This window comes from Taeniopygia guttata, chromosome 7 (genome assembly GCF_048771995.1).
Source record: "Taeniopygia guttata chromosome 7, bTaeGut7.mat, whole genome shotgun sequence".
In the NCBI taxonomy this organism is placed as follows: domain Eukaryota; kingdom Metazoa; phylum Chordata; class Aves; order Passeriformes; family Estrildidae; genus Taeniopygia; species Taeniopygia guttata.
Genome location: NC_133032.1, coordinates 28888362 through 28913551, shown reverse-complemented (window position 1 = coordinate 28913551; position 25190 = coordinate 28888362). Strand labels below are relative to the sequence as shown.

The following is a 25190-nucleotide window of genomic DNA, read 5'->3' as shown; positions in this document are numbered from 1 at the left end:
TGAGTATTACCATTTTACCCACGTCATCAACCTTTTAAGAGGTAGCATTCCTGAACAGTTAAGCTTCAAATATCCTATCATTCCACTAAGTTAAATACAATGAAAGTGATTCAGAACATATTCAGTTCTTTCTTACATCTCTAAGTGCTTCCTGTGCCAATGACCGAAAAGACAAGATAACACCAATAATTGTCATTCTCTTCAAAACACTGTCAACAGCTGAAAAGAGAACAATGAACAAAGTGTTGATGTTTACAGGCTCAATTCTTCAACAGGAGAAACAAAATATTTAACAAAATATTGAAAACAACAAGGTGCTGAAACAAAGTCATTCCTTTAAAAAGCCAAAATAATCAAGGTTAAAGCAGGTTTTTGTAGCTGAATCCAGAATGGGATTTTCAGTAGAAGACTATCACATTTACCACTTCCTGGAATGAAACCTACTATACACAGCTGACAGTCCTGGATTCTAGCACTGGTTCTGTGCTTTCCTGAGGACAAAGATCCCTCTTTATTGTAATTACTTTTTGTTTCACATTCTAAAGCTATGTACCAGGCTTCCATATTACTGCTGCTACAGATAGGTATTATGATCCATTAAATGATCTCAAAACTCATCACTAATATAGTGCCTGTGCACTAAATAACACTGAAATCTCACTTTGAACATGAGAAGACTGGAAAAGTTCAAAATGATGCATCAGTTTATATGAGCTCATGTACATTGGATATTAAGGGAAATTAATTTTTCCCATTTTCTTTACAAAGACAAATATAAAAAATTACTCTGTATTTTTAGTAGGATCTTGTTAGAGACTCACATGATAATCTTTTAAAGAGTGCTGCCATCTGGTCTGGCTTGTCAAAGCTGGTCCTCATTTGTGTTAGAACTTCAACATTCTCCACCACAAGTTTCTATGAAGAAGCGAGGATTCATGTCAGCTATAGATTTCAGTACGTTAATTGCATAAATGCTTGATTTAGGACATTTCAACTTGGCAGAAAAGCAACTAACCCCATGGAATACAGATGTATCCACTGTGTTCTTAATAGGACTACAATATCAATATTATCATCAGTCACTACCATACACAAAAGCAAGTTCTGAATGCAAAAGCAGAGAATTAGATACCCCTTTGAACATGATTTTTGTATTGAGCAATGTCTACCACATCTTAAAGCAAAGGAATTAACGCCATAAAAATCAGACAATAGGTCCTTATGCCACTCCACTTTTCAGAAGAAAAGTATACATACTACAATAGAAATATAAATTGACAAAGTATTCAATCCTTTTGGATTGCTGCTTTCACTAATTATGCTGAAATTTAATGTTGGTAAAATGCAAAAATGGAAATCAAGAGTAGAAGTCAGATTGTTAAGCTTTGGTGCAGTTTACTTGAAATTTTCTTCCACTATAATATGAAAAAGCAAAAGCATACCTCCAAGTCCCCATACCTTAGCCTGAAACAGTTAAATGCAAGTACAGTAGTGTTCATTTCAGTTTGGCCAAAAGAAAAGAAAATGCGTCTGTTTCTAATTTTTAACAGCTCTCAGATATGCAACTTGTAAGATTAGAGTACATGTAATAACTTTCCTGAAATCATTTTCCAAATATTTATCAGATTAAAATTTAAATTAGAGAGCGCATAATCACATCTCTAAAATGTCAGATCCAAATTTCTTGCTAGCTGAGGAACTTAGGCTGTGCCAAGCTGTATTTTTAAACTCGCTTCAAAAAAAAAAAAAAATAGGTAGTTTATTCTTATAAAAATATCTTTGCAGCCTCAATGCTAAGACCCTATTTCAGAAAGGGAAAAGTGATTATCTTTATGTAGAGGACAATCAACAGCTAAGAAAATGTAGATCGCCTGTGTTCTTCTGAACATTGAAGTGGTTTTCCTTCTGTTTAAAGAAGACTTCAACTAATGTTTTGTATACTAAATGACATCAACATGAAATAGAACTGAAGGACAGAGGGAGAAACAAAGACATTCTGAATTGGGGGTGGTCTTCCAGAGTGATTATTAATAGCTTTATTTTTCAAGTAGGTGCATTCCAATCCATCTCAATTTCCAGAGGAGGCAGCAGAAAAAATTAATATTCACCATACATGTAGGCCACTAAGTTTAAAACACAATTATTTCACAAAATCTAAGAGGCATACCTGCAGGAACCTACTACTAAAGATCCACAAAGATCTAACCTTTGATAGTTTTGCTAGCTGCTTTAATAGCTTTATTTTACTTCAACCCACACTGAGAATAGGGCAAAACATAGCATCTGGCAAGCACACAGATTAAATTTTAGAGTAAATATTCCTGTGACCACAGGAGAATAAAAACAACAAAATCTATAATGTTGCTATGAAATAAATGGTGGTCTGTGTTTACTCTCACTTTGTAGTAAGCAGCCTGTGCAAAGCACATCTGTCCAACAACTGCACTGTATCATGATCATGCTACTCCTACAAGCTCAAGTCTATCCATAATCCACCCACTCTCCCTACTTTCTTATTCTCACTGAAAAGCAGGGAAAGAAATAAGCTATACAAAATGCAGCCAACTAACCAAGAATCTTAAAGGTCCCCTCCTTTCTGATGCCTAAGCTTTTTATATATTTTCCATACATATGTAGCTTTGGAGATTCCTAATGCATGGTTGTAGATCCAGTACTTTTCTTACCCTTTTTCCCTAGATTTTAGGACAATAAGCTAACCATGTAATACATTCCTGAAAATACTGTTTAGGCTTATTGTCAGGAAGAGGGCCTGCAAGAACACCATTTTTGGTTTTCCAATCAGAATCTGAGAAGTCATAGATGTTGTGACTTCTTGTCATAACAAGAAGGGCAAAGAAGACGTTGGACCAACTCCAAGGGGCTGACCCAGAGATGGGTTACTGGGGCAACCGAATCTCCTACTGGATATTCCTGTGAGATATACTAATTAATTAAGCTTATAAAATTGTAGAAATCCAGTGCTGAGCCCGTCACCACTGGGACACTTCCAATAAAGCTCTGCTTTTTACTTTACTATTTTAACACTGTTGCAAGGGTTTTTTTCTCTTTTGCTTATAGGCAACACTTCCAGCCCAAACTGTGCAATTACTATGAGTAAAGTGCACATGTGCATGGGTATGACATACTTCTATGCTGAAAGCTAAAGCAGGACTGCTTTGTGCTAAAATCAAATGGGCAATTTGAAACCACCCAATGTATCAGAACTTGGCATTTTAATTTAAATCCCTCAAAGCTCTGCAGAATGCAAGACTGAAGGCAATAGCCCATGCACATTGTTACTCAGTCAAGTATTCAGCTTCATAAAGAATAACCAGCATATTAATTTAAGATTTGAAAGGAGAAGGCTGGAATATAGTTCAAATAGTGTTTTAAATTAGGAAATCTTTCCCTTCTTTGTATCTTTTTATCTTAAACTTCAGATATAAAAATGACACCTGGTCCCACTTTGCAGGAAGCAAAGCAAGCATGTCAAACCCTACTTTTAATAAATTCCCACTCTCTCCTCTTGTTGCTTTCCTCCCCCAAACACAGATGCTTCTTAGGGCTCTCTTGCTAAGCCAACTATCTCAGCCAAAGATATGAACATTTTATTACTTTGTTTTTTTCCTCCAAAAATGTGGTCATGCACATATGGATCTACATCATGGTCTGCTCACCCTCAGCAATATCAGAAAACAACAGATTTCAGGCACAATTCAAAGCTGCTTTTAAAAAGATACAGACACCTACAACATAAATTGTGCTGATTTTGAGGAAATATGATGACTCCTCAGTAAATGAACAAATAGTATAGCAACAAACACTTGCCAAAGGATTTTGTGCTTCACTTAAAACGTGACAGATGCCACTTTGTGCATAGTGAGAAGTTAAACCACACCATTCTCACCTGGAAAGCCTCACGTTCTAACTCAAAAACTGGAATAAGGGATGGGCATCAGGAATTAATTAACCTGGCAGGCTGGGCACTCAGGTCAGGGGTGTTGCATGCTCTTAGGCCAGTTAGGAAAGCATAAGCAGCCCCTCTTTTTAAGTTGTGACAGTGAATAAAAGGTTTCCAACCTTTTTATCATATATCTCAGCCTTTCAGCAGCACTGCAATTAAGGTGTTTGCAAAGAAAACAAGATCCTTGAAAGTGTAACACAGGATGTATTAGAACCACACACTTCTGAAGGTCTAGCATGATAATAATAAACTGTTATTGAAGAAAGAAAGGAAGTTCCTTATATCTCTTAGGTACTCATGTACTTTTTCAGAAACACAACATGCATGAATAGTTACAAAAAATTCCTTTGTTTAATCAGTGGTAAATTAAACTGAAAATTATGAGCTCTAATAATAACTTGGAATTAAATCTGGAAATTACACTAAAAGAACAAGTCATAACAAAATATATCCAAGCCAATTAGTGACATTTTAATAGTATGACTATCCAGAGAAAGTAGCACATAATATTACATTTACTAAAACTACTTTCCAGAAGGAGTTACACAGATACCAAGTGGTTCCCCTGTCACTGTTTGCTGTTTTGAATATACGTGAAACTAACTTCCTTGACATGTCCCCATTTCCAATTTTTTTCACAGCATCAACTTTATTATCTGTTTGTAGTGCAGTAGATGTGAGGTTTACTTATCAAAACACAGACATTTATAATAAATGGTTACTGTTGAGCCAAAGGTAAAGACACATGTAAAAATGAGGAAAACTAACAAAGAACAAAGGACCTGAAGTCTTTCACCCATGTAAGCTAAATAATAGATGCATACAGACATCTTTAAGAAATAAGCCCTTCTAGACTACGAAGACAAATTTGAGATTTTCCTGCAATGTTTGGAGAGTCAAGGGTAAGGGTTTCACAAACACCTGGAGATCTTGAAAAATGTTTCTCTTCCCACTGATCATAAAAGAGAGTTGACTTCTAACTTAGGGTAGCTAACAGAAATTAACAGTTTGAATAAAGTCCTGCACATTCAACTGCTGAAGAATGTGGGATACACACATAGTACCAGTGCAAACTTACTACAAAAGAAGAGTAAAACCCACAGCTTTGTCACTTTGTTTGATGCAGTCATTTTAAAAAGATGGCATGGAGAAACACAAATAGTAAATATCATAAAGGAAGCTTAAACAGAAAACTACTGCCTTCCCACCCACCAGTTTCCCAGGTTACCTTAAGCTCAGCAACCTGTGAAGAGATGTGCCACATCAGACTTTCACTTAAGAACTTCATGCCATATGGTCCCAGAAGTTCAGAAAGGGCTCTCATTTCTGAGAAATAAAAGAAACTTATACTTCCAATACTCCATCTTCATTTATTTGCAGCCCATCATGTATTTAGCATGGTGTTTTAAGTGTAAATGTATTTTACCCCAAAGTATGATTTTAAATACAAGAATTTGTATGGTAGTAAACTGAAGCAGTAGCCACCAACCATAATATACCCATCTCTTTAGCTTAAATACAACGCTACTTTGACCAAAATTAGGAAAAGTGAGACAAGAAGCAGCATGAATAAAAAGTACTTAAAATACTACTGAAGCTTAACAACTGTTAACTCTAAAAGTTAGCTGTTATTTCAGTAACAGTTGCTCTGAGAGTTGCTGTTATGCCAATTACTCAAACAATATAATAACTGTCCTTTACAAATATTGAGTAGAAGTATCAAAGTTTACCTGATATATCAGAGTATTCCTCAGCATTAAATGTCAATTCATTTTCTGTAGGCAAATTGACAAATGCCTTCATAGCTGGGAAATAGGCTATGTGACCATTGCTGACTTGCCGTAGTAAAGTTTCCAAATACCTGATCAGAAAGGGGAAATGTTTTAGATGAAAAGGCACATCTTCATGGATACTCGATACAGATGTGTACAGCTGTGTGACAAGAGACACAGCTCACATCAAAGCTTTATTTTCATAGTTCAACTGATGGCAGCATTTTACTCTATGGTCTCATCCCTATAAAAAATATAAGAAAGTTTTCCAACAGGCAAATTTCAAGCTGCTTTTAACAGGTACAGAGAGAAGTAAATAGGGGATGTTGGAAACTTAAAATTTAAAATAACTCCACTTCTCCAATTTCAGATTTTTCATTAAACAACAGCAACAAAAAAATCTTTTAAAAATTTGTAACAAGCATTCATATAATACTTACCAATTTGTGTACAGACTGGTAATGGTTGGCTCACCATGACTATCTAAATGCTGGGTTTGCTGGAGCAGAACATTGTTAAACACTCGTGTAATATCGATCTGTACATAATTTTCTATTGACTGCAGGACTGTCATATAGGCTCTTACACTGGTCAACAGCTCTGAAGGCTTTGCAATCTCTTGTGTCGCTTGATTATACATTGTCATTCCAACAATTGACCTTTTAGAAACAAAAGGATAAAAGCAAATTCATTTCTTAGTAAAACTGATCAAAGATGCAGCTATAAAGATGATTTTATATCCACAGATTTTGATAGAATCCTAAAATGGCCTGGGTTGGGACCTTAAAGACCAGCTAGTTTGACCCCTCCTGCCATGGACATGGACACCTTCCACTAGGCTCAGTTGCTCAAGAGCTCCATCCAACCTGGTCTGAAACACTTTCAAGTGGAAAATATTCATTTTACTTGAATATTTCTCAAATCTGCAAGTAAAAAACTCAGATCAATGCACATAGTACACCAGTACTTTTAAAAACCATTTTGGATTCCAAAGACAACTCTATCTGTGGTTCCAGTAAAAATTTCATGAGACTAAGAATACTCACCAAGCACTTTTTAAATAAAGCTTTTTTCCCCCCAAATATATATGAGCAACCCACACGGTGCAAGGCTTATGTAACAACTACTTCAGCAAACAAATTACTTTTGTTGAACTCATTTGAAATGCAGAACTTCTGGGAAATGCAAGAGCAAGTGTTCAAAGAATATTAACAAAAAATATTATTTGATCAAAGCTGCTGTTATAGTTTGAAATATCTTTTAAAAAGGACATAGCTATTAGTAAAGTATGAATTGAAAAATATATCCAATATATACTATTAATATAAATTAATATCCAATAAATCCTATTATGAAAATACATCTCCCTTCAGCTAACACGGTGAATTCTATCTTTAATCAATGAGCCAAGAAATTGCAGGACATACTTTAATTTGTTCATATTCTCACTATAAAGAAAACCATGCTTCTAATAACAGATGTTCATAGGCTAGCTTTCAAGCTAGAGCAGAACTGTACAAAAGACTGTATATTCTATTTCAACATACATGGACATGGACCTTACCCAGTATGTCACTGGAACCAGGTCCTCAAACAAACTGTGTCAGGGGATCCTTAGTAAACAAATACTTGCTGTAGTGTTTAAGTTTATAATGGTCTCAGACTTTTAAGAGCTAAGCTTTTAAGTAATATGTACTTTTCAAAGACAGAACAGAAATAATAAAAAAAAAGAAATCGGTAGTTCATGACCTTCAGCACAGGTGAACAGGATGAGTTATTCTGGAGAAGAACACTATATTATTTAGAGTAATTTTTTTTGTTATTGCTTGAACTTATCTAACTAGGTATTTTTAATGGTTTGCTTCTGAGGCAATCTCTTATTTTAAAATAAATTCAAAATTGATACAATAAGAAGATTAATTGGCATAATAATAAGCTCCAGTCCAAGCACAGGTGACACAGGGGAGCTTAAAACGGAAAAGAAACCCTAACAGTGAGACACTAACACTGTCTTTTAAGGAATACTGCAAGCCTCTGAAAGAAATGCCATTTGAAGGTCTGAAAAATAATTATAAACTGAGTATCTATTCTGCTCAGCTAACAAGTTTCATTTATTTCATGAAGCAAAAAGAAAAAGAAAGCAGTCTCTAAAAGTAATGTACCTGTTGCTTCAGCCCCAACCACAAGCTGACCTCCCGCAAATTAAAATAATAAGAACAAGTGCCCAAGTTTATTGGTCTAAGTTCATAAACCTAAAGAGCTGACTTTTTAAAATGTCATGGAGTTATCTTCATTTTGATGTCACCTTATCTTACTGATGGAATGCTGCAGTGACCTAATATTAGGTCTTAATGATTAAACTGATTAAGTCATTTACCCTGCTTGAAATATATAACCAGTAATCTTTGGTATAAAATAGTAGGATGGCTGGCTGGTTTAATATGAAGTCCTCTCCAGAAGTTGCCATTTGCCTATTTCTGTAAAGAATTATGGTAAGTTCAAGGTAGGAACAGACAGGAATATCAAACATCAGCACTTTATTTAAAAAAAAAAAAGTAACTGCACATATTCTCGGTTGGCTTTGTCAGATCTCTACTTCTGATTTTCAGACTTCCTTTCAGCAAGGCAGTGGACTCAAATATTTGAAAACACTCCAGCACTGTGCAAAAGAATGGTGGGAAGACATGTCTTAATACATGCCTAAAAACAGCCATCATCAGGTCCTACAAAATACACAAGATTGGGAATGCAGGATCTGGCTGTTAAATAGATTATATGGATTTCAATATTCTATTTTAAAACAGGAATTGACTATTATGTATGCCTGCACAAGTAACTTACTAATCATTCAGTTAGGATTCTACTCACAGTTGCACCTTTAAAACCTAGTTTAATGTAGTAAGTACACAGTATTTCCAACATAAACTAGCAAAAGCTTATTTTGTCTATCTAGCTACCAATATTTCTTACTTGGTAAAGCGGATTTCCAGGTGAGATGTCAAATATTCTCTTGGGGTAAACGTGTGTTCCCAAACCACCATGTTTGGTACATAATTGATTGAGAAGCAGAGCTCAGAAAGTGCAGTATGCAGTTTGTCCAGGCTTTAAAATATAAAGAAATAAAGAAATAGAAAGAAATTTAAAAAAAAATTTAATGTAACAGAAGTGTATATTATCATGGAAGGCACATACTGAATGGATAATGCTTCAAAAGCAGGTACAGGTCGAACTCTTCATTATCATGTTCTGCTTGGAGACACTTTCTTAGCTTATTTAAAAAACAGTATTTTGGCCAAGAACACATCCTAAAACTGCGTACTGATCTTCATTGCATACAGTGATGTGAGATATATTTTTTAATATATGTGTATAGATATATGTATTTTTTAAATCCCCAAAAAAGAATAGATGTTTAAATGATTTAGAAGACAGCAAGAACTTCCTGTCCAGCCTTTATTTAAGAGTGCTAAAGCAAGGTAGAGTCAAAGATGCCACCCACTCCTTGGACTCACATGCCCACAGTTAATATAACTATTCAGGAAGCCTAGCTACAGCACAGGGATTCTCTCTGCTCAGGAAAGGAAACAGCCAAGGGGATAAATTCAAGTGACAAACATTCCTATTACTTATGTAACAAAATTCAGTCTCTATACAACCCACAGAAGCATGACAAACTGCAAAGCTTCAAACTTACAGCCAATTAAATTTATCCAAACAAATTAAGCAAGAAGCATTCAGTATGTAAAACATATTGAAATGTGTGAAACACATTTTGATTTGGGATTCAAGGTGAAAAGAACAGAAGAAGCAGCTTACTTTGTCACAACCAATCTGTTTTTCCTCATGCTTTCTACTCCTGGTTTCTCCCTTTCAGGCTCTCCTTTCTTTCCAGTCTGTTTTTTTGACTTCTTGTTCACTGCTTGACTGATGGTTTTGGCACAATGTTTTGGCAACAACTAGTAAACAAAAAGAAACAGCCCCTCCAAATTAAAATCCAAGTTTTTTTAGCACACTTCATCACACAAATAACACATTCTTCCTTTGACACAATTCTAGTATTAAAAATTCTTGCTCAAATCACCTTCAATTTTATAAACAGAAAGTTTACCCAAAAACAGAGAAAAAAGCGAACAGAAAATATCCAGAAAGCTGAATGGAGCAAATCTCAAAAGAGAATTAAAATAGACACAACCATACTCACCTGATCACTCAGTGTACATTGTTCTGTGCAAATGTCTGTGATAAGATTTCGAGCCTGCTTAGCCATTTCATCCAAGAACATGTTACACAAGGAAAGACTACGATCTCCAATATGATGTCGCTGTTAAAAAGGGAGATAAGGAAGCAGAATTTTCAGTTTCCCATCAGTCCTACAGTAGTGCAGAGAACAGTTCACTAATCATATAACTAGGATATGGGAAATAATTAATTAATCATCAACAATCTTGACTCTGAGCTGTTTTTTTCTTTTTGGAAGTGATTTGAACCATGACATTTTCAAAGTCACCATGAAAAAATATTTTTTGTAAAAAGAGGCAAAAAAATGTGTTTGAAGAAGCAGGTTTTCACATTTAATTTTGGACCAAATCTGCTTTAATGTGCCCAAAATTCCAAGGTCTCCGTGAATGTCCTCTTCATTAATATGTGCCAATACCAAGTCTAGGGGGAAAAGAGCATGTAACTCAAGCCATAGAGACAGCAGTGTCCTTCAGATCACTGAAAAAGTAAATAATAAAGCCCTGCTGCATTAATTTCTGGATTCTGTTCCTTTCTCACAAGTACAGTCTCTGTCTTGCTGAAATCCTCCTTTCACCACTGATGTTTACTTTCTATCAGCCACACTATGACACACTGTACACAGCATAGCAAAGATTATTTTTCCAAAATGATAATAGTTACCAAGGCATACAATTCAGATATTGAATTTCAAGTTCTGCTGGCTGTGACAAAATGTGCTTGCTGCAGCTGAATGCACAGTAACTAGTGTCCAGTGGACTTTGGCTACTGATTTCTTACTGTTACTATAATTGTTCTCAAAGATGTCTCTTGTCCTGAAGGGTTCAGCTTTCCTGGAAACATTTTAATGCTTGTCTAATATAAATAGCATTGGCTGCTATTTAAAGCAAAGAATACAAGGAAAATGCCTATATAGATGTACACTGCAATGAAGTTTAGCAGAAAATAATTTTATTTGTAAATAAGAAAACCCCATATTGTTTATATTTCAATAAATCTTATTCAACTAATTGCTTCAGATGAGCACTGTTAGGAATGAAAACAACACTTTCATACATTAAAATGTTAATGTAGTAGTTAACTCCCAGACTAATTTCAAAGTCAATGAACATACAGGAAATGTACTAAAGGATTTATGCTCTTACAACAAAAATAGAAAGAATTTCCTCAGATTCAAACTGCTTCCTTTAGCAAAGAGTTCATTTCTTCAAGCACCACAGCAAGGTTTCCATTACCCAGTTCTGACCAAAGCAAATGCTTGCATTATACTGTGTATCACTTTTTTTTCTTACTGAATAAAACGGTAACAACGCATATAGAACTCCCAGCTTCCTATTTCCTTCTCCTAACCATGAGTTTATAAATCATTTAACAGGAAAACTGTTGCTTCTAAGTTTTAATTGGCATATGGCATTTATTAGCATCTAAGCCTGAAAAGTCATCTTATTTTTGTACCCTAGCTAATCCCTCTTTAAAGCAAAAATCAAAATTCTCTCTCATTTCAGGAAAGGATTTAGAGATTTATGCATAAAGAGTCATGTAACAAGGTATCTACTTGTTTTACCTCCATTTTTACATTTTTAGCACCCTACTCCCTCAAATATTAAATTGTCATAATAAACACCTTCTTGTAGCGTTCAGCTCTAGTTCACTCTATGTTGAATAAGAGATGAAAATAACCTAAATTTAAAAATTACCTCTTCAGGGCATAGTTCATGGGTACAGCTCATAAAGTGAGTGCAAAGCAGTGGGAATGCAATTGAGTATCTTGATTGAGAGGGAAGCTCCAAACACTGCTGAAACATCTTCTCAAAAGCACGACTATAAAAACTGAACAGAATTAAGCAGTTATTAATCTGACATTTAAATGCAATATTTTTTTTTTTCTGCAAATAAGGTTTACTTCATACAAACCAAATGTGACCATAAACATTTTGTATACCAAAAACTGCCCCATGCTTTCATAATTTGTTTTCTGCATTCACTTTTTATGCATTTTATTTGCACATCTATTTTACATTATGATTATTATCACAATCATACTTTTATTCTGACGTTTGCCACAAAGGGACTGTAAAAACTTGCGCTTTTTGCCAAAAAGTATTAAGGAAAAGTCTGCAAATGATTCCTGATCAATTATATGACTGTCTGGTCATAAACACCTTTTTCAAACTAATTCTGCTAGAAACCAGAAATTCCAATTGATTCTTCCTCTGGCCTATCTTCCTACAAAGTGCTCTATTTAAAAAGTAGACTTGCAAGGACAAACCAAACAATAAATAAAAAACTTGTACAGTCACTCTAGTAACATACCAAAAGATAGAAAGATCTGAGGTTTCCACCAACATCTCCACCAAAGAATCTACCATTTTTGTGTGGAAAATGATTGTGTTCATCATTTTTCCTAGTTCTCTATGGTCTGCAAGGCCAAGTGAAGCTTTAGAAACGCTGGTGTAGGCCTGAAAAGACAACACAATTGATATGTTATATCTGCAACTGCTTTTGTGCAAATTCCATTGCTATTGCTCAATACCAATGTTAAATGCTGTTTGTGCTATGCACAGGACACCTGCATATTTAAAGACCATGCAGGGATTCTTCTCTTTCCACTAGAGCTTAAAAAACAGCAAACTGCCTTGCAGTGAAGTCTCTAAACAGCCACTGAATATGGCACTAATTCACAGATAAACTGCAGAACAAATATTGGCAAAACACAAATTTGTAATCACTCCCTTACCAGTGTAGGCACGTTGAATCACACTCTGCACACCCACCAAACAGCTCAGCCTCAACACATTCTATTTCTGAACTGTTAGAAACACCCCAAGGATGATTTGCAAAAAGTACCCAAAGTAGACAAAATTACATCAAAACATAGCAAATTATCTGTTGAAGTATTTGTTTGATTTTAAGAGTAGGTTATTTTTAGATAGCCTGTCATCCACTTGCAGTGTGAGAGTAATCTAGAACAGCAGTAATCTATGAAACATTTTGATTTTAAGTTAGTGAAATGTCATGCATATTTACCAATTCTTACCTGCAATCTAAACCAGTCTAATCTCATTCCTCTGAAGTCAAATACCTCTCCATCTTCAACTGCATCAGGGAAAAATATAGAACAGAAAACCCTTAGAAAACAATAATAAATTCAGATATAGTATATCAGATCTTTTAAAAACCCCAAAATAGTAAAGAATTATTTGGGTAATTAACCTCATGTTTTTACCCAAGAATTTTGATCCAGTACAGTTGCAGTAAAAGGCATTAAAATATCTATATGAAAATATGTGTAATATGTTCTCTATATCAAAAAGTTGGATTATTACCCAATAGCATCCTTTGGAAAAGGGGCAAACCACATGAAGCAGATACAAAAATGAAAGAGAAACAAGGGAACAAATACTGAACAAATGCTCCTTCTACTGATTACATGAAACAAAAATGATGAAACTTTTCAGAGGAATCTGCCAGCCTGTTACCAATTTTCCAAGATCATTTAAACTTACCTTGTTTCACACTTAGTGAAGTCATTGTGTTTACAAAAGAGGACATGATGATTGATTCATCCTCTGGGCACACTGAAAGATTCTAAAATAAATGTTGTTGTTATTATTATTATTACTACTTTAAACCCAGTTTATGAAATAATGTCAATATCCATGCCCCATTTATCAGCTATACTCTGAGATGTTCAAAAACCTACAAGAGTTAACTTCATTGATGGAATATTTCAAATAGTGCTATTTAGCAGCTTTCACTTTTAAATTCATTGGTTGATGACAAATACCTAGAAAAGATTGCTTCCGAACTCCTATGAGCTTAAAATGGGAAAATCTGTCAGTAAATGTAGTTATACGATATTTTGTATCCTGTCTGCAAAGAAAACCTGGTCATGGCAGGATATAATGGAGCCCACATCAGCACCACTTTACCTCCAAAAAACCCCCTCTCAAATTTTTTTAATTAAAAATTCAAATTTATTTTACTAAGCATTCTAATTTTACAAAATGCAACATAAGTTTTAGCCACCAACAGCACCACACTTCTGTAAAGTAATGCAATGCAAAAGTCCCTCATAATTCCAGCAATAACTGACATTGAAACTTAAAGGCTGGAAAAAAATCTTAATTGGCTCTCAATCACTTGTCTACTCTGGTGCTTGATAGCTGTTATGAATTAATGACAATTAAAATTCATGTCCATTTTTCCTCCTCATATCAGTTTGGGCTCCATCTAGTGGGGTCACCAGGGAATAAAACCAAAGCACTTCAAAAAGTTTATCATTTCTTGGTTGGGCTAAATAAGAAAAGGTTTCTACACTCCTTCAGTGACAGTACCTGTTTCACAGTCTCTAAACATAACAGTGCTTCATAATATTCATATATGAAGACTAAAGTATATAAATTCATACCACTTCTAATGGTCTGAAGTTGTGTCAGGGGAGGGTTAGGTTGGATATTAGGAAAAGGAAAGGAAAATATTAGGAAAACATTCCTCCCTCAGAGTGTGGCTGGGCACTGAGCAGGATCCCCAGGGCTTGGGTCACAGCCTCAAGGTTGCCAGAGCTCCAGGAGCATTTGGACAACGCTCTCAGGCACAGGGGGGGACTGTTGGGGTGTCCTGGGCAGGGCCACGAGTTGGACTTTGATGAGCCTTGTGGGTCCCTTCTAACTCGGGATATTCTGTGATTCTACATAAACACTAAACACTCCCAGAATTAAACAGTAAGTTAACTTCCACAGTAAGTGGAAATAGGATGCATTTTAGGACATCATTTTGGGCAAAAAGCCCTTGTTCAAACTTGCATTTGAGAAGTCAGAGCCATGATGTTGCCATACCTGCACCAGCTCATTTAAGACCACTGCATCAAAGCCAGAGAGATACTGTACATAGTACCTCTGCATCACTGGTCCGTATTTCCTCACATGTGCCCTGAGCTCCTCCATGTAGAATATCAGCTCAGCTATGTGCCTAGACCAAAAAAAAACAAGGAAAAGCTTACAAATGTCACTCAAAATACTAAAATAAATTTCTTCATGGGAATTTCCTCCTATACCTTGCTTTTAAAACAATTATCAACAGCTAATTTCTGTATGAAAATATTTGTTGATGTTGTAAAGGAATTTACATACGTAATTTTCTCTGCAAGGTCAAATCCACTCAACAGGACATAAGTTAGCAGGATATCACCATACTAATCCTCAAGGGCTTGTATAACTATTTAGTTCTTCTTCTGAATAAGAAGCCCTTCTGTACAGCTCAATTTGAAAAAATGTTTTTCTCAAAAAGTGGTTAAACCTGAAAAAGGCAAGTTTAATAACTGCTTTTCTGGATTTTTTTCCAAGCCATGAGGATAGTTAAATACTTTCACAGGTTGTTCACAGAAGCTCTGGAACTTCAATCTTTCCTTAGCATCTAAATCCAGTGGAAAGAATCCAAGATTTTCCCACTCCAGCTCTATAAATGACCTTGTGATCATTACTTGTTTAAAATCCTGCAGTCTGTCACTTCAATCTTGTGTCCAATAATCTTGAGAAGTCTCCTGCCTATCCACACTTGTAAAATCTTGTAATCATATTGCTCATTTTTACCATCTGCTTATGGTGACACTAAAGCTCTATTACATAAATAAAGCTTAGCTGATTTAACAGACAGTTTTGCTGTCAAAAGAATCTACAAATAAAGCTTTTTGAGTTTTCTTTCCTCCTTCATTGATTTGATCAATGCAAAATCAGTTGAAGACATGTGAAAAACCTTTCTTTTTGCCTATTCAAAGTTAAAAAAACAAAACTTGTAGAAAATATTTCTATTTTATACATGAATTTTCACTGATATGCTCCAATTCTAGGACAGTATTTCTAGATTTCTGTTTTGGTGGGACACTTAATATTCCCAAGTAAAAATTTTATGAACATTCCCAGATGCTCCATGTAGCCAAACTTTTCTGAGATTCCACTGCCTTCAATTTTATCTTGTTTGTGAAATTCTAGTATTGAAGGTGTTGCATTAAAAATGAACATACTTATCTATGAAATCATCTGCGCTCTTCTTTGGCATATTATCTGCATGACGAAGAAGCCAAATAATTTCATCACGAGCAAAGGATAATGCCATAAATACAAAAAGTGCCTGAAAAAGAAAAATTGTTCACAAGGTTATCAATATACACAACAGCTGAACAGACTGTGCACTCAAGAGGCAACTAGCCTCTAAAATACAAGAACTTATAAAACTAAGTAGGCTTTTTCAGAGTGAAGCGAGGAATTCCCCCCCACCCCCCCAAAGAAAATAAATAATGAATTTACCATTGAGAAACACACTGTTTTTTGCCTAAATGCAAATCATAAGAGGTGTCATTACCTTGGGACCCAAGAGGCCTGGCTGGTCAGACAAGACAGTGGCTAGTTCTTTGAGAGCAGAACGTAAAAACTTGCGTCTCTCCCTATGCATTGAACCGCTGCATCAAAAGAACACACATTATCCACTATGCTAGACACAGAATAATTGCTTTTCAAAAGCATTTAAGACAAAGCATAGGCAGATGATATTATACCACCTTAAAAATTCCAGAATTTTGAAGACTGTGGTTCAAAAAATTGGCATCCTCATCACCAACATCATATATTCATGAAGCATCAATAAATTTAAACCCCAAGTTCTCTCCCCCCTCTCTGTGATGTGCATTTGACTACATGAAAACATTTTTATTTAATTTGCATTCACCTTTTGTAATCAGAAAAAACATAAGTAATTAATAAACTAAATGCTTCCATCCTGATAACTTGAAAAATAATCTAGAACTTAGATTATTTTAACTTGGGAAGTTAAATAGGTAATGACAAGAAGCAAATCCAGATTTAAAAGAACAATCAGTAAATGATTCATCTGAAAATGCATGACTAATTCTGCATTTGACAAATTCTATTCATACAATATTTATAGTTTTGTCTTAAGAAAACCAATCCTAAAATCTGTCAGAAAAACTTTTTAAGACACTCACGCATGTGAAACAGCAGCTTCTTTGCACTCTCTGATGTCATTAATACGCTTGTTGTAGCTGCAAGTAAAAACCAGACACAGTTTAAGAATCAGCAGCATGTTTTAGAAAGAGCTGAGTGGGACTTGATAGAAGCTACAATGTTATAGCAAGCAGGATACAGCAGAAAATGCACACCAGCTCCTGAGCAGAGCTAAATGCCAAAACTAGACATCCAAACCAGAAATACTTTCTAGTGAAGTACTCCTGGTGTTGGTTGGTAGAGGACTCAACTTTGTTTCTGAGTTTTCATATAAAATACTGCAGAAACAGTAGCAACAAGATGCAATTTTTCAAGCAAACACCACATTTGTAACATTTCCCTTCAGTAAATCCAAGATTCGTGGGTGAGATCATTAATCTAAGAGACTTGCTATTTTAAAGACTGTCACCAGGCTTTCAGACTGAGACAAAAAAAGGTGTGGTGGTTATGAAATCAGGCCCCTAAAACTTATGCATTAAAGAAACAGTCAAGATACCAAGCAAAATATTTGTGCACCTAAGCAGAGCTTATATGAAACAGTTTGAAACAGTTCTTCAAGAAATATGGTGGTTTTAGCAGAGATTCTGAAAGGAGAACAAAAACTTACCCTCTTATGTTTACAAACAAATCTTCTGCAGCTTTGTGAATATGGAACACTTCATCTCGAAACAGAGCCAAGCAAGAGCTGCTTTGAAGTGCAAGTTTCCAAAGATTCAAAGCTGTAGCATCACTATTTAGGATTCCGTGGCACAAAATAAATCCAACTTCAAAAGTTCACATTGATGTGTGTCACAAATTAGATGCACAAAGACAGTAAGAGAACAGTGAGATGATTACATATTTTGTCCTAAATAGTTTGCATAGATCATTAATAAACTCTTTAATGTATAACATTTTCTAATCTATAAAAAATACCTCCCTCCCCACTTCTAATGGAAGTAGTTTTGCAATATTTGTGTGAAATTAATTACTTTATGCTGATACTACTTGACTACTTTCATTAGAATTACTGAAGCCCTCACTTCCAGTCAAAGTCTGGAACACAATCTATTGTGACACAATCTATACCAGCAGCACATGCTGAATTCTAGCTTCACTGTATGTTAGTACAAACGAAATTTAATAAAGTTCTCCAGAATCTTATTTGAATACAACAGCTATTGGGCAGTACAGAAAGCAAGTAGTCTTTTAAAAGTTAACCAGTTTTTTTAATACCATGAGTCGTTTCAGAATCAGTAGTTTTTTAATAACCATGAGTCATTTCAGAATATTTTACTCACAAATGATCCATTTTTCCATTGCATCCAGAGACAGGTATTCACATGGCATCTGTTAAAAAAACAGTAATTTGTAGCACACTAGTTATTAGTACTAGTTGGCAAAAAGGGACAAGCAAAGCCTTAAATGCTGATCAAAGAAAGCCACTGACCACTAACAGTGATTCAGTGTTTCAGTACTTCAGAAACTGAGGGTCAGAATATTAAGTGAGCTAACATATCCTCCAACACCTTAAACAAATTTTGACAAATATTTATTTTCAATAAATATTGTATTTAACAATATTCGAGAATTAAAAGCTTTCAATCGATACTAATCACAACTTGATAGCCATTAAAGCTTCAATTTTTTTCAGAAATGTAACCATCCATATCACAGCTGAGGGAGCCAGTGCAAACATAAAATTTAAAGGAAGGATCAGTTCTGATTTCCAGTCTCCTGGCTCACAAATACCTGAGAGGGTACTCAGGATTCCTCCCCTCTATGACTTCAGAAGTTAACATTGCTTCCCCTCACCTTCTGGTCAACAAATTACTGAAGCTGAAGGCACAAGTTAATGTAACAGAAACTTTACTTAATGAGAGAAAACTTTTCCCTGTACTAATCAGTGTATTTACATATCTGATTAAAAGTCACATAGCTGTAATCCAACAGACAACTGTCTTACAGAAAACCTTACTTAACTATCACAGAATGTAAATTAAAAGACCATACTGTGTCAGACTGTGCAGGATTAAGCATTGTACTGGGGGCACTGATGAGGCTCAGCAGTTGTGCGTTTCTCCACTGGTCAGCTGAGAGATTTCGTCGAGGATAGACCATCTGGAGTGAAATCAGAGCATCTGAAAGGGACTAGAAAGAAGGCTAATTATTAGTTTGAATGGCCAGTACTGTTTCATCAGCAGAGCTGTTTCATCAGCAGAGCTGTTTCCTCAGCATTATTACTAACACTCATCAAAACATTTTAGTGAACCAGTTTTGAAATTAAATGTAAGGTTAAATCAAATTGCATCTAGTTTATTTAACATCTAAAAGACTACTCCAGGCTAGAGGAAGGATGCAAAGAAGCGAGAGAGTTTGATTTCTATTATTTTTAGAGTTACAAAAATCTAGAGTTCAGAATTAGAGGACGTGGGGAAAAAAAACAATAAGGCACAAAAGCCCTCTCACACACAACTGGAAGTTGTTCATTACTTACTCAAGCATCCCAGTAGCTGTGCTACTCTCTCCCCTGCCACTTCCTTTACTGTGTCTTTCCCCACGGTAGCAAATTGTAATTCTTTTGAGCAGATACAGTCTTCAGGAATATCTTTGCAGCAAATTAAACTTTGTAGCAAAATTAAGCAAGTGTATCCTAAGTATTTTCTCTTGACTTTTGTATCAATACTGGTGCCTGAATGAATCCTTAGGGAGCCAGATCTGAACCGGGTGAGAGCAGAGGAGATCACTCAGGCAAAAAAAACCAAAGTCATCTGCTGAAGCTGATGTAAAGGATTAAACAACTGCCTGGTTTGCTGCAAAGCAGTGGGATTAAAGAATGACAGCTTCAGTGTGCAGTTCCACGAGAGCACAGCCCAAGAATGTTTCTGTAATACAGCACCTGAAAAGATCCCTGACCCCAATTTATGCTTCTAGCACAGAATAAGCACAAAAGCAAAAATTGGACTGAAAGGCATCTTTACGAATGTGTCAATGGAAAGGACTGATCCACTATTAAATACAAGAGCATAAACAAAGATAATACTGAGAAGCAAAGCATCTTTGCTAAAATGTGCACCAGAAAAGATTACTTGTAAATGAGATCCTTAGCTAAGCAAGTCTTAACAAGATAGGAATTGTGGAAAGTGTAACCCAAATAAGATTACAGACAAGTTATAAGTATTGGAAAAACACTTCACTTCAGAGCATTTAGGAAAGTAGCTGTAAAGCTCTGATCTTCTAGTGAAAGTTTAAGGAAATTGAGAAAAATTTAGAAAAGCAACTAGAGAAGGAAAACACAACCAGTACCTAAATTCAAAATAGGCAAAGAAAAACCCAAACCTTAAAAACTTTAGGAAATAACTTAGAATTTAACTTAAGGTACTGCCAAAGATTCCAAAGGAAGTTGTACTTGTTAGTCAATTAATTTGCAAGCACCTAGAAAGTAACATCTTTATAACAGTTAGTCAGTCCTGATCAGAGAAATCTAGTCTCCTTTGACAGAACAGCAAATCTAGTGAACTAAGGGGAAGTGATAAAACAGAATATACTTTGACTTTGGTGAGGCTTCTGTAACTTTTCCAAGGTATTCTTACATAAAAATACAGCCTAGATACAACATCACAGAACTGCAACACAACCATGTAAGAACAGAATCTTAGAAACACCTGTACAGAAAGGACTAAAGGAACTGAGCTCCTTTAACTCAGTGAAGGCAACTCAGCAGAGTGTCAGCTTTCGAATACAGTAGCCACTGTTAAAGAGGCAATGATGATCTTTTGGACAATCCAAACCAAAGCACCTCAGGCTACAAAATAGAAAATCACATTCATCTAGGACAGCAAAACAACCAACTTAATGGAAACATTATGAATCTCTTTAATTTCAAGCTACAAGCCTATACAAAACACAGAAGTAGCCATTCTCAGATAATCCACAACTGATTTTTTATTAATTTCTAATCCTTAGTGAACAGAATGGCACCTTACTAATGGGTCTCATTCCTGTATTTCTGCAGGTTGTGCTTTTTAATAGGGTATCAATCTCCAGCCACAGACATCCAATGAAAGCAGAAATCTCATGTAAAATCTATACCAAATGGCCTTCAACAATACAAACTCTTGCATATTTACTTTTTAGCTCTGTTTCTCCCAATTAAGTTTACTGCATGCCTGTGAAAAGTAGTTACATACTTTACTGTGAGGTACAAATTCCTCCATCATTTTCTTTAAAGGATTTTCATAATCCACAATCATCTGGCCAAGGCGTGGATATTCTCTGTCACTAAAAGCAACAACAAACAATTCACTGAGGTGTAGCTGTTACTATCATTAACGTTATACATGTCATTTATACAATCAATTTTTTACCTTGCTCCATGTGTCATTTCATGGGCATAGTTATACAGTCCAATGATAGCCTTCCTTTCTTCAATTCGGGACAGCAGTATCATTAGAGTTGTGTAGGTTATAATCAAATCTAGGTAGTTCTTTGTTAAATCAAAGTTTACAGTCTAGAAATGAAAACCAGTGAATTATCATTTAAAAACTTTTGGAAACAAGTATAAAACATTTTTCCTTACATGTCCACCAATTTTCAGCATTTTTAAATACAATGGGCTACCTGTTCCTTTTTCATATTATGAATCTAAGTTGGCCAAATTTAAAATAATGACAAAAACTAGCAAGGTGATGTTAAGAACATTAAGAAAGTTGAAACCAACAGGAAAAGGTGTTGGAGGCCTTCTTTTGTGGTTTTGGAGGCTTTTTTCCTATGTTTGTTTGGTGGTGGGTTTTGTTTTGTTTTTTGTTGGGTTTTGTTGAATTTTTTGGGGAGGGCTAGTGGTTTTGTTTTAAATATAAGACTTTTAGATGCTTCTGTAGTTGCTTTAGTCAACCCCAAAAGTGACCTCCTCACACAGTTTAGGTGGACACCAGTAACAGTCTTCTCTTGTGAGTCTCACAAGGCATAAGCATAAGCATGACTAGGAATTAACTTGCAGATGCAATAAATAAATTATTGAAAATTTTTTATGTTAGGTAACAATACTGTTACTACTGTCCATAAGAAGCCTACTAAAAAAGATCTATCTCTCTATTATAAAAGTTGGAAATGTGAACCCTATGTTGTTTTTATTTCTCTTGCATTTATAACTGGAGATGTGATGTTTCTTGGACTAACAAAAGCAAGTCCTTCTCCCCACAGGACTCTGAATATAAACATTTTTAAAGTTTAAACCTAAAAACTTACAATATCAAAGAAGACTTGGCAAACATCAATAGTGTTTAGCAGCTCACAGACATGGTCCTTGAAAAACAAAGGAATAACTTTAGTTTAAAAAGATATAATTAAATCACATTACTCCAAATTAGTGATGGAGCTTCATTTTTTTTTTTTTATTTGAAGAACAAATCCTAAAGTTCAGCTATTTCATTATATAGTGCTGTTTCATGAATAAAATTACAGAAACCTAATGTGACAGAACAACTTCTACATTTGTAATACCTTACCTTAAATTCCATAACATCAACGAACGTGAAGTAGTATAATGCCAAGTTCTTCAAAATCTCTGATTTTTCCTTCTGGAGCTGAGCAAGCTGTTGCTAAAAGAGAAAAATAAACATGCACACTGTTCTTAGAAGACCTTGAGAAGACTGCTGAAAAGTAATACCTGTGAAGCACAGAGAAGCCACCAGGCTATGCAAAGAAGCTGTAACATGGTTTTCTAAGACTAAGGTTCTGCGTGTGTCAAATACACAGAGTTCTCAGCACTGATCATTTTAACAGCTGCCAACTACATTTTGAAGATAAAAGTTACATTAGTACACATTAGTACCAGAGTCATATTGTTTAGCTCAGCTAGAGATGAAAATGGTAGTCAGGAGAAGTGTTATGTTATCACATATGTATAACTTGCAAAAGCAGAACAGTACATGAGCACAAATCAGTATGCCAAAACCAAAATAATTATGTTACTTGAGGTGGAAGAAAATAAGGTGGTAGGTTACAAACTTTACTACAGAAAAACATTGTGCTTTTAAATTCTGAACTTACCAAAAAGAATATCCAGGCAAAGCCACGTTAAGCATGCAAAATAAAATGTAGATACAAACATAAAATACAGTAACGGTTCTTTGACCAGTTCCATATAAACACAATAATACATTCAAACAAAAGCAACAAAATAAAGAAACATAAAAGAAGCAAAACACTAGCAATTAGACACTTGTGGATACAATGGAAGAGGCAAACGTGAATACAGAGGTAAAATAATTCACATGGATTTTTTTATATATTTTAAACAGACAATGAAATACTATTTATTTTTAAAGATTTTCTGAAGAACAAGATTGATCACTTAGACAATTAAGAACAGAAAAAGTAGTTGTAGGTGAACAGCCATTCTGTTTATCTATGTATGACAGTCTCACAGCACTGCAAGTATCCAAATATTTAACTGGCAATATCCAGCTACAAATTACATCTCCTTCCTGATACAGGAATTGAAATGAGTTAAAGCAGTCACAATAGGAAAATGTGCCCTCCAAAAATCTGCAAGATTTTAAATTAAAGATGATCAAGTTAAGTAACATCTTTTCTCCCAACAAGAGTAATCAATTATAACACAGATTTAAAAATTGCTTCAAATTGATTAGCTTATTTTCATAAGGGGTTAGAACTGAGTATGCTTCTTCAGTTCACTCTCTTGTATAAAGCTGTGCTCTGTATTCTCAGTTTTATGTAAAGCATCAAAATTCCTCTAAATTGGTAAAACAAACTGCCTGGATCACAACCAGGTATCACATATAATTAAGTTTCGCTTCTCTAAATTTTTAGAGCTGATGATGATTTTTTAGAAGTCTTGAGCCGTAACACTTTCATTATTGCCAAGGAAGACAGGAATAGACAGTTATGAGCAAATCAGAATGGTTACATTATAAAATACTCCTGCCTACTCTTAAGCCATGGCAAAGGATTGGACTTTGAATGCCTGCCTATCTATTATTTTAGGTTTTTTTCACATAGGCATCAGCTGAGGCTTAATTGAAAGAGGTGCAAGTACATATGTTTATTTTGTAACTTGTCCTGATAAATCTCACGCACCAGGAAAAAGGTTATTCCCATTTAATGTGCTGCCATACAAAAACCTGTTTTCAAATCCCATTACTTGTATTTTGATCCTCAGAGTGAGGATTAAAGCTGTAGTTTTTCCAATATACAGCTTTAACTTAGCTTCCTTGAGCACAAAAAATGAAGCATGCAGCATCACCACACAGACTCCAGAGCTCCAGGATGTCTGTGCACCTCCAGTTCACCTTCAGACTAGCTTGTGCCTACACTTGGAACTGCTCCAGAGGAAAATCTGCTTTGTACTTTGAGGACTGCTCCATCAGTCAACAGCTCTTACACAATGAAAATTCAGTTAAGCTGCATGGTTTTAATTTTGTACCCTGGCCCTAGCACTTCAAGCATTCCTTGAGTTTGTAGAAGACTAAGCAGAAATAGTTTTTTTTCTATGCAGCTAATAGAAGCGAACCTGATGAATCTGAGAAGTCTTTTCAAAACTTTTCAGCAAGAGATGACAGGGTGTGATCCACAAGTAAGATAATTTCTAGTGCAGCGAAAAACAAAACCAGAACTCACTACCACTGCACACCCCCTTAACACCGTTTTTTCTACTGCAATCCTAAATCATAGTAAGCAAGGTACAATGATAAAGGAGACTCAAAATTATAGACTGCTGTACACTACACCTATTTTTGGTATAACAAATAGCAACTGAATGGCCATTCCTGCAGAACATTCAATTTCAAGCCACACCATGTGAAATGGGGAGATATGGCAAAAAGGGAGATGGTGCTGGGAACTATAATCACAAAACAAATAATAAATTTTCAGAAATTCTGTGAAGTTGTAGAGAGTATAGGGAGGTATTCGCCACACTCATGCAAGGATTATGGAATCATTGCTGTGCATTCTCAACTTGTTACCTGTATTCCCAGAAACATTTACACAAAAGTGATGCTAAAACTTTCCTAGACTTGAGATGACTATTCTTTGAATGCTGAGTGTCAAAGGGGTCAGTAAACTTTTATTTAAAATAGTAGCACCAAAATAAAACAATATATAAACTGTTATATCAGTATGGGGCAAATAGTTCAATTTATAGAGCACAGCCTGATCAGTGATGTTTAGAAGAACAGCTTACAAGCATGCAGTGTC

General features: G+C 35.3%; 1 protein-coding gene across 4 annotated transcripts in view; it reads right to left on the bottom strand.

Annotated features, from left to right (window-relative positions):
- Positions 1–25190, bottom strand: part of NCKAP1 (NCK associated protein 1) — a 58234-nt gene that overhangs the window by 14416 nt on the left and 18628 nt on the right. For 2 of the 4 annotated variants that reach the window (XM_002196664.6, XM_030277933.4), the window contains 23 exons: positions 22478–22570; positions 22218–22274; positions 21338–21480; positions 21161–21251; positions 18984–19121; positions 18272–18320; positions 17599–17755; positions 16973–17029; positions 16333–16429; positions 15995–16101; positions 14811–14943; positions 13479–13560; positions 13010–13068; positions 12286–12431; positions 11670–11802; positions 9938–10057; positions 9553–9692; positions 8707–8838; positions 6177–6395; positions 5695–5825; positions 5193–5290; positions 822–915; positions 137–219 (listed from right to left, as the gene is read on the bottom strand). In XM_002196664.6, the coding sequence (XP_002196700.2) occupies positions 137–219; positions 822–915; positions 5193–5290; positions 5695–5825; positions 6177–6395; positions 8707–8838; positions 9553–9692; positions 9938–10057; positions 11670–11802; positions 12286–12431; positions 13010–13068; positions 13479–13560; positions 14811–14943; positions 15995–16101; positions 16333–16429; positions 16973–17029; positions 17599–17755; positions 18272–18320; positions 18984–19121; positions 21161–21251; positions 21338–21480; positions 22218–22274; positions 22478–22570 (2559 nt within the window). The remainder of the gene's footprint in view (positions 1–136; positions 220–821; positions 916–5192; positions 5291–5694; positions 5826–6176; positions 6396–8706; positions 8839–9552; positions 9693–9937; positions 10058–11669; positions 11803–12285; positions 12432–13009; positions 13069–13478; positions 13561–14810; positions 14944–15994; positions 16102–16332; positions 16430–16972; positions 17030–17598; positions 17756–18271; positions 18321–18983; positions 19122–21160; positions 21252–21337; positions 21481–22217; positions 22275–22477; positions 22571–25190) is intronic. The other 2 variants (XM_030277932.4, XM_030277934.4) reach the window with 1 other exon arrangement.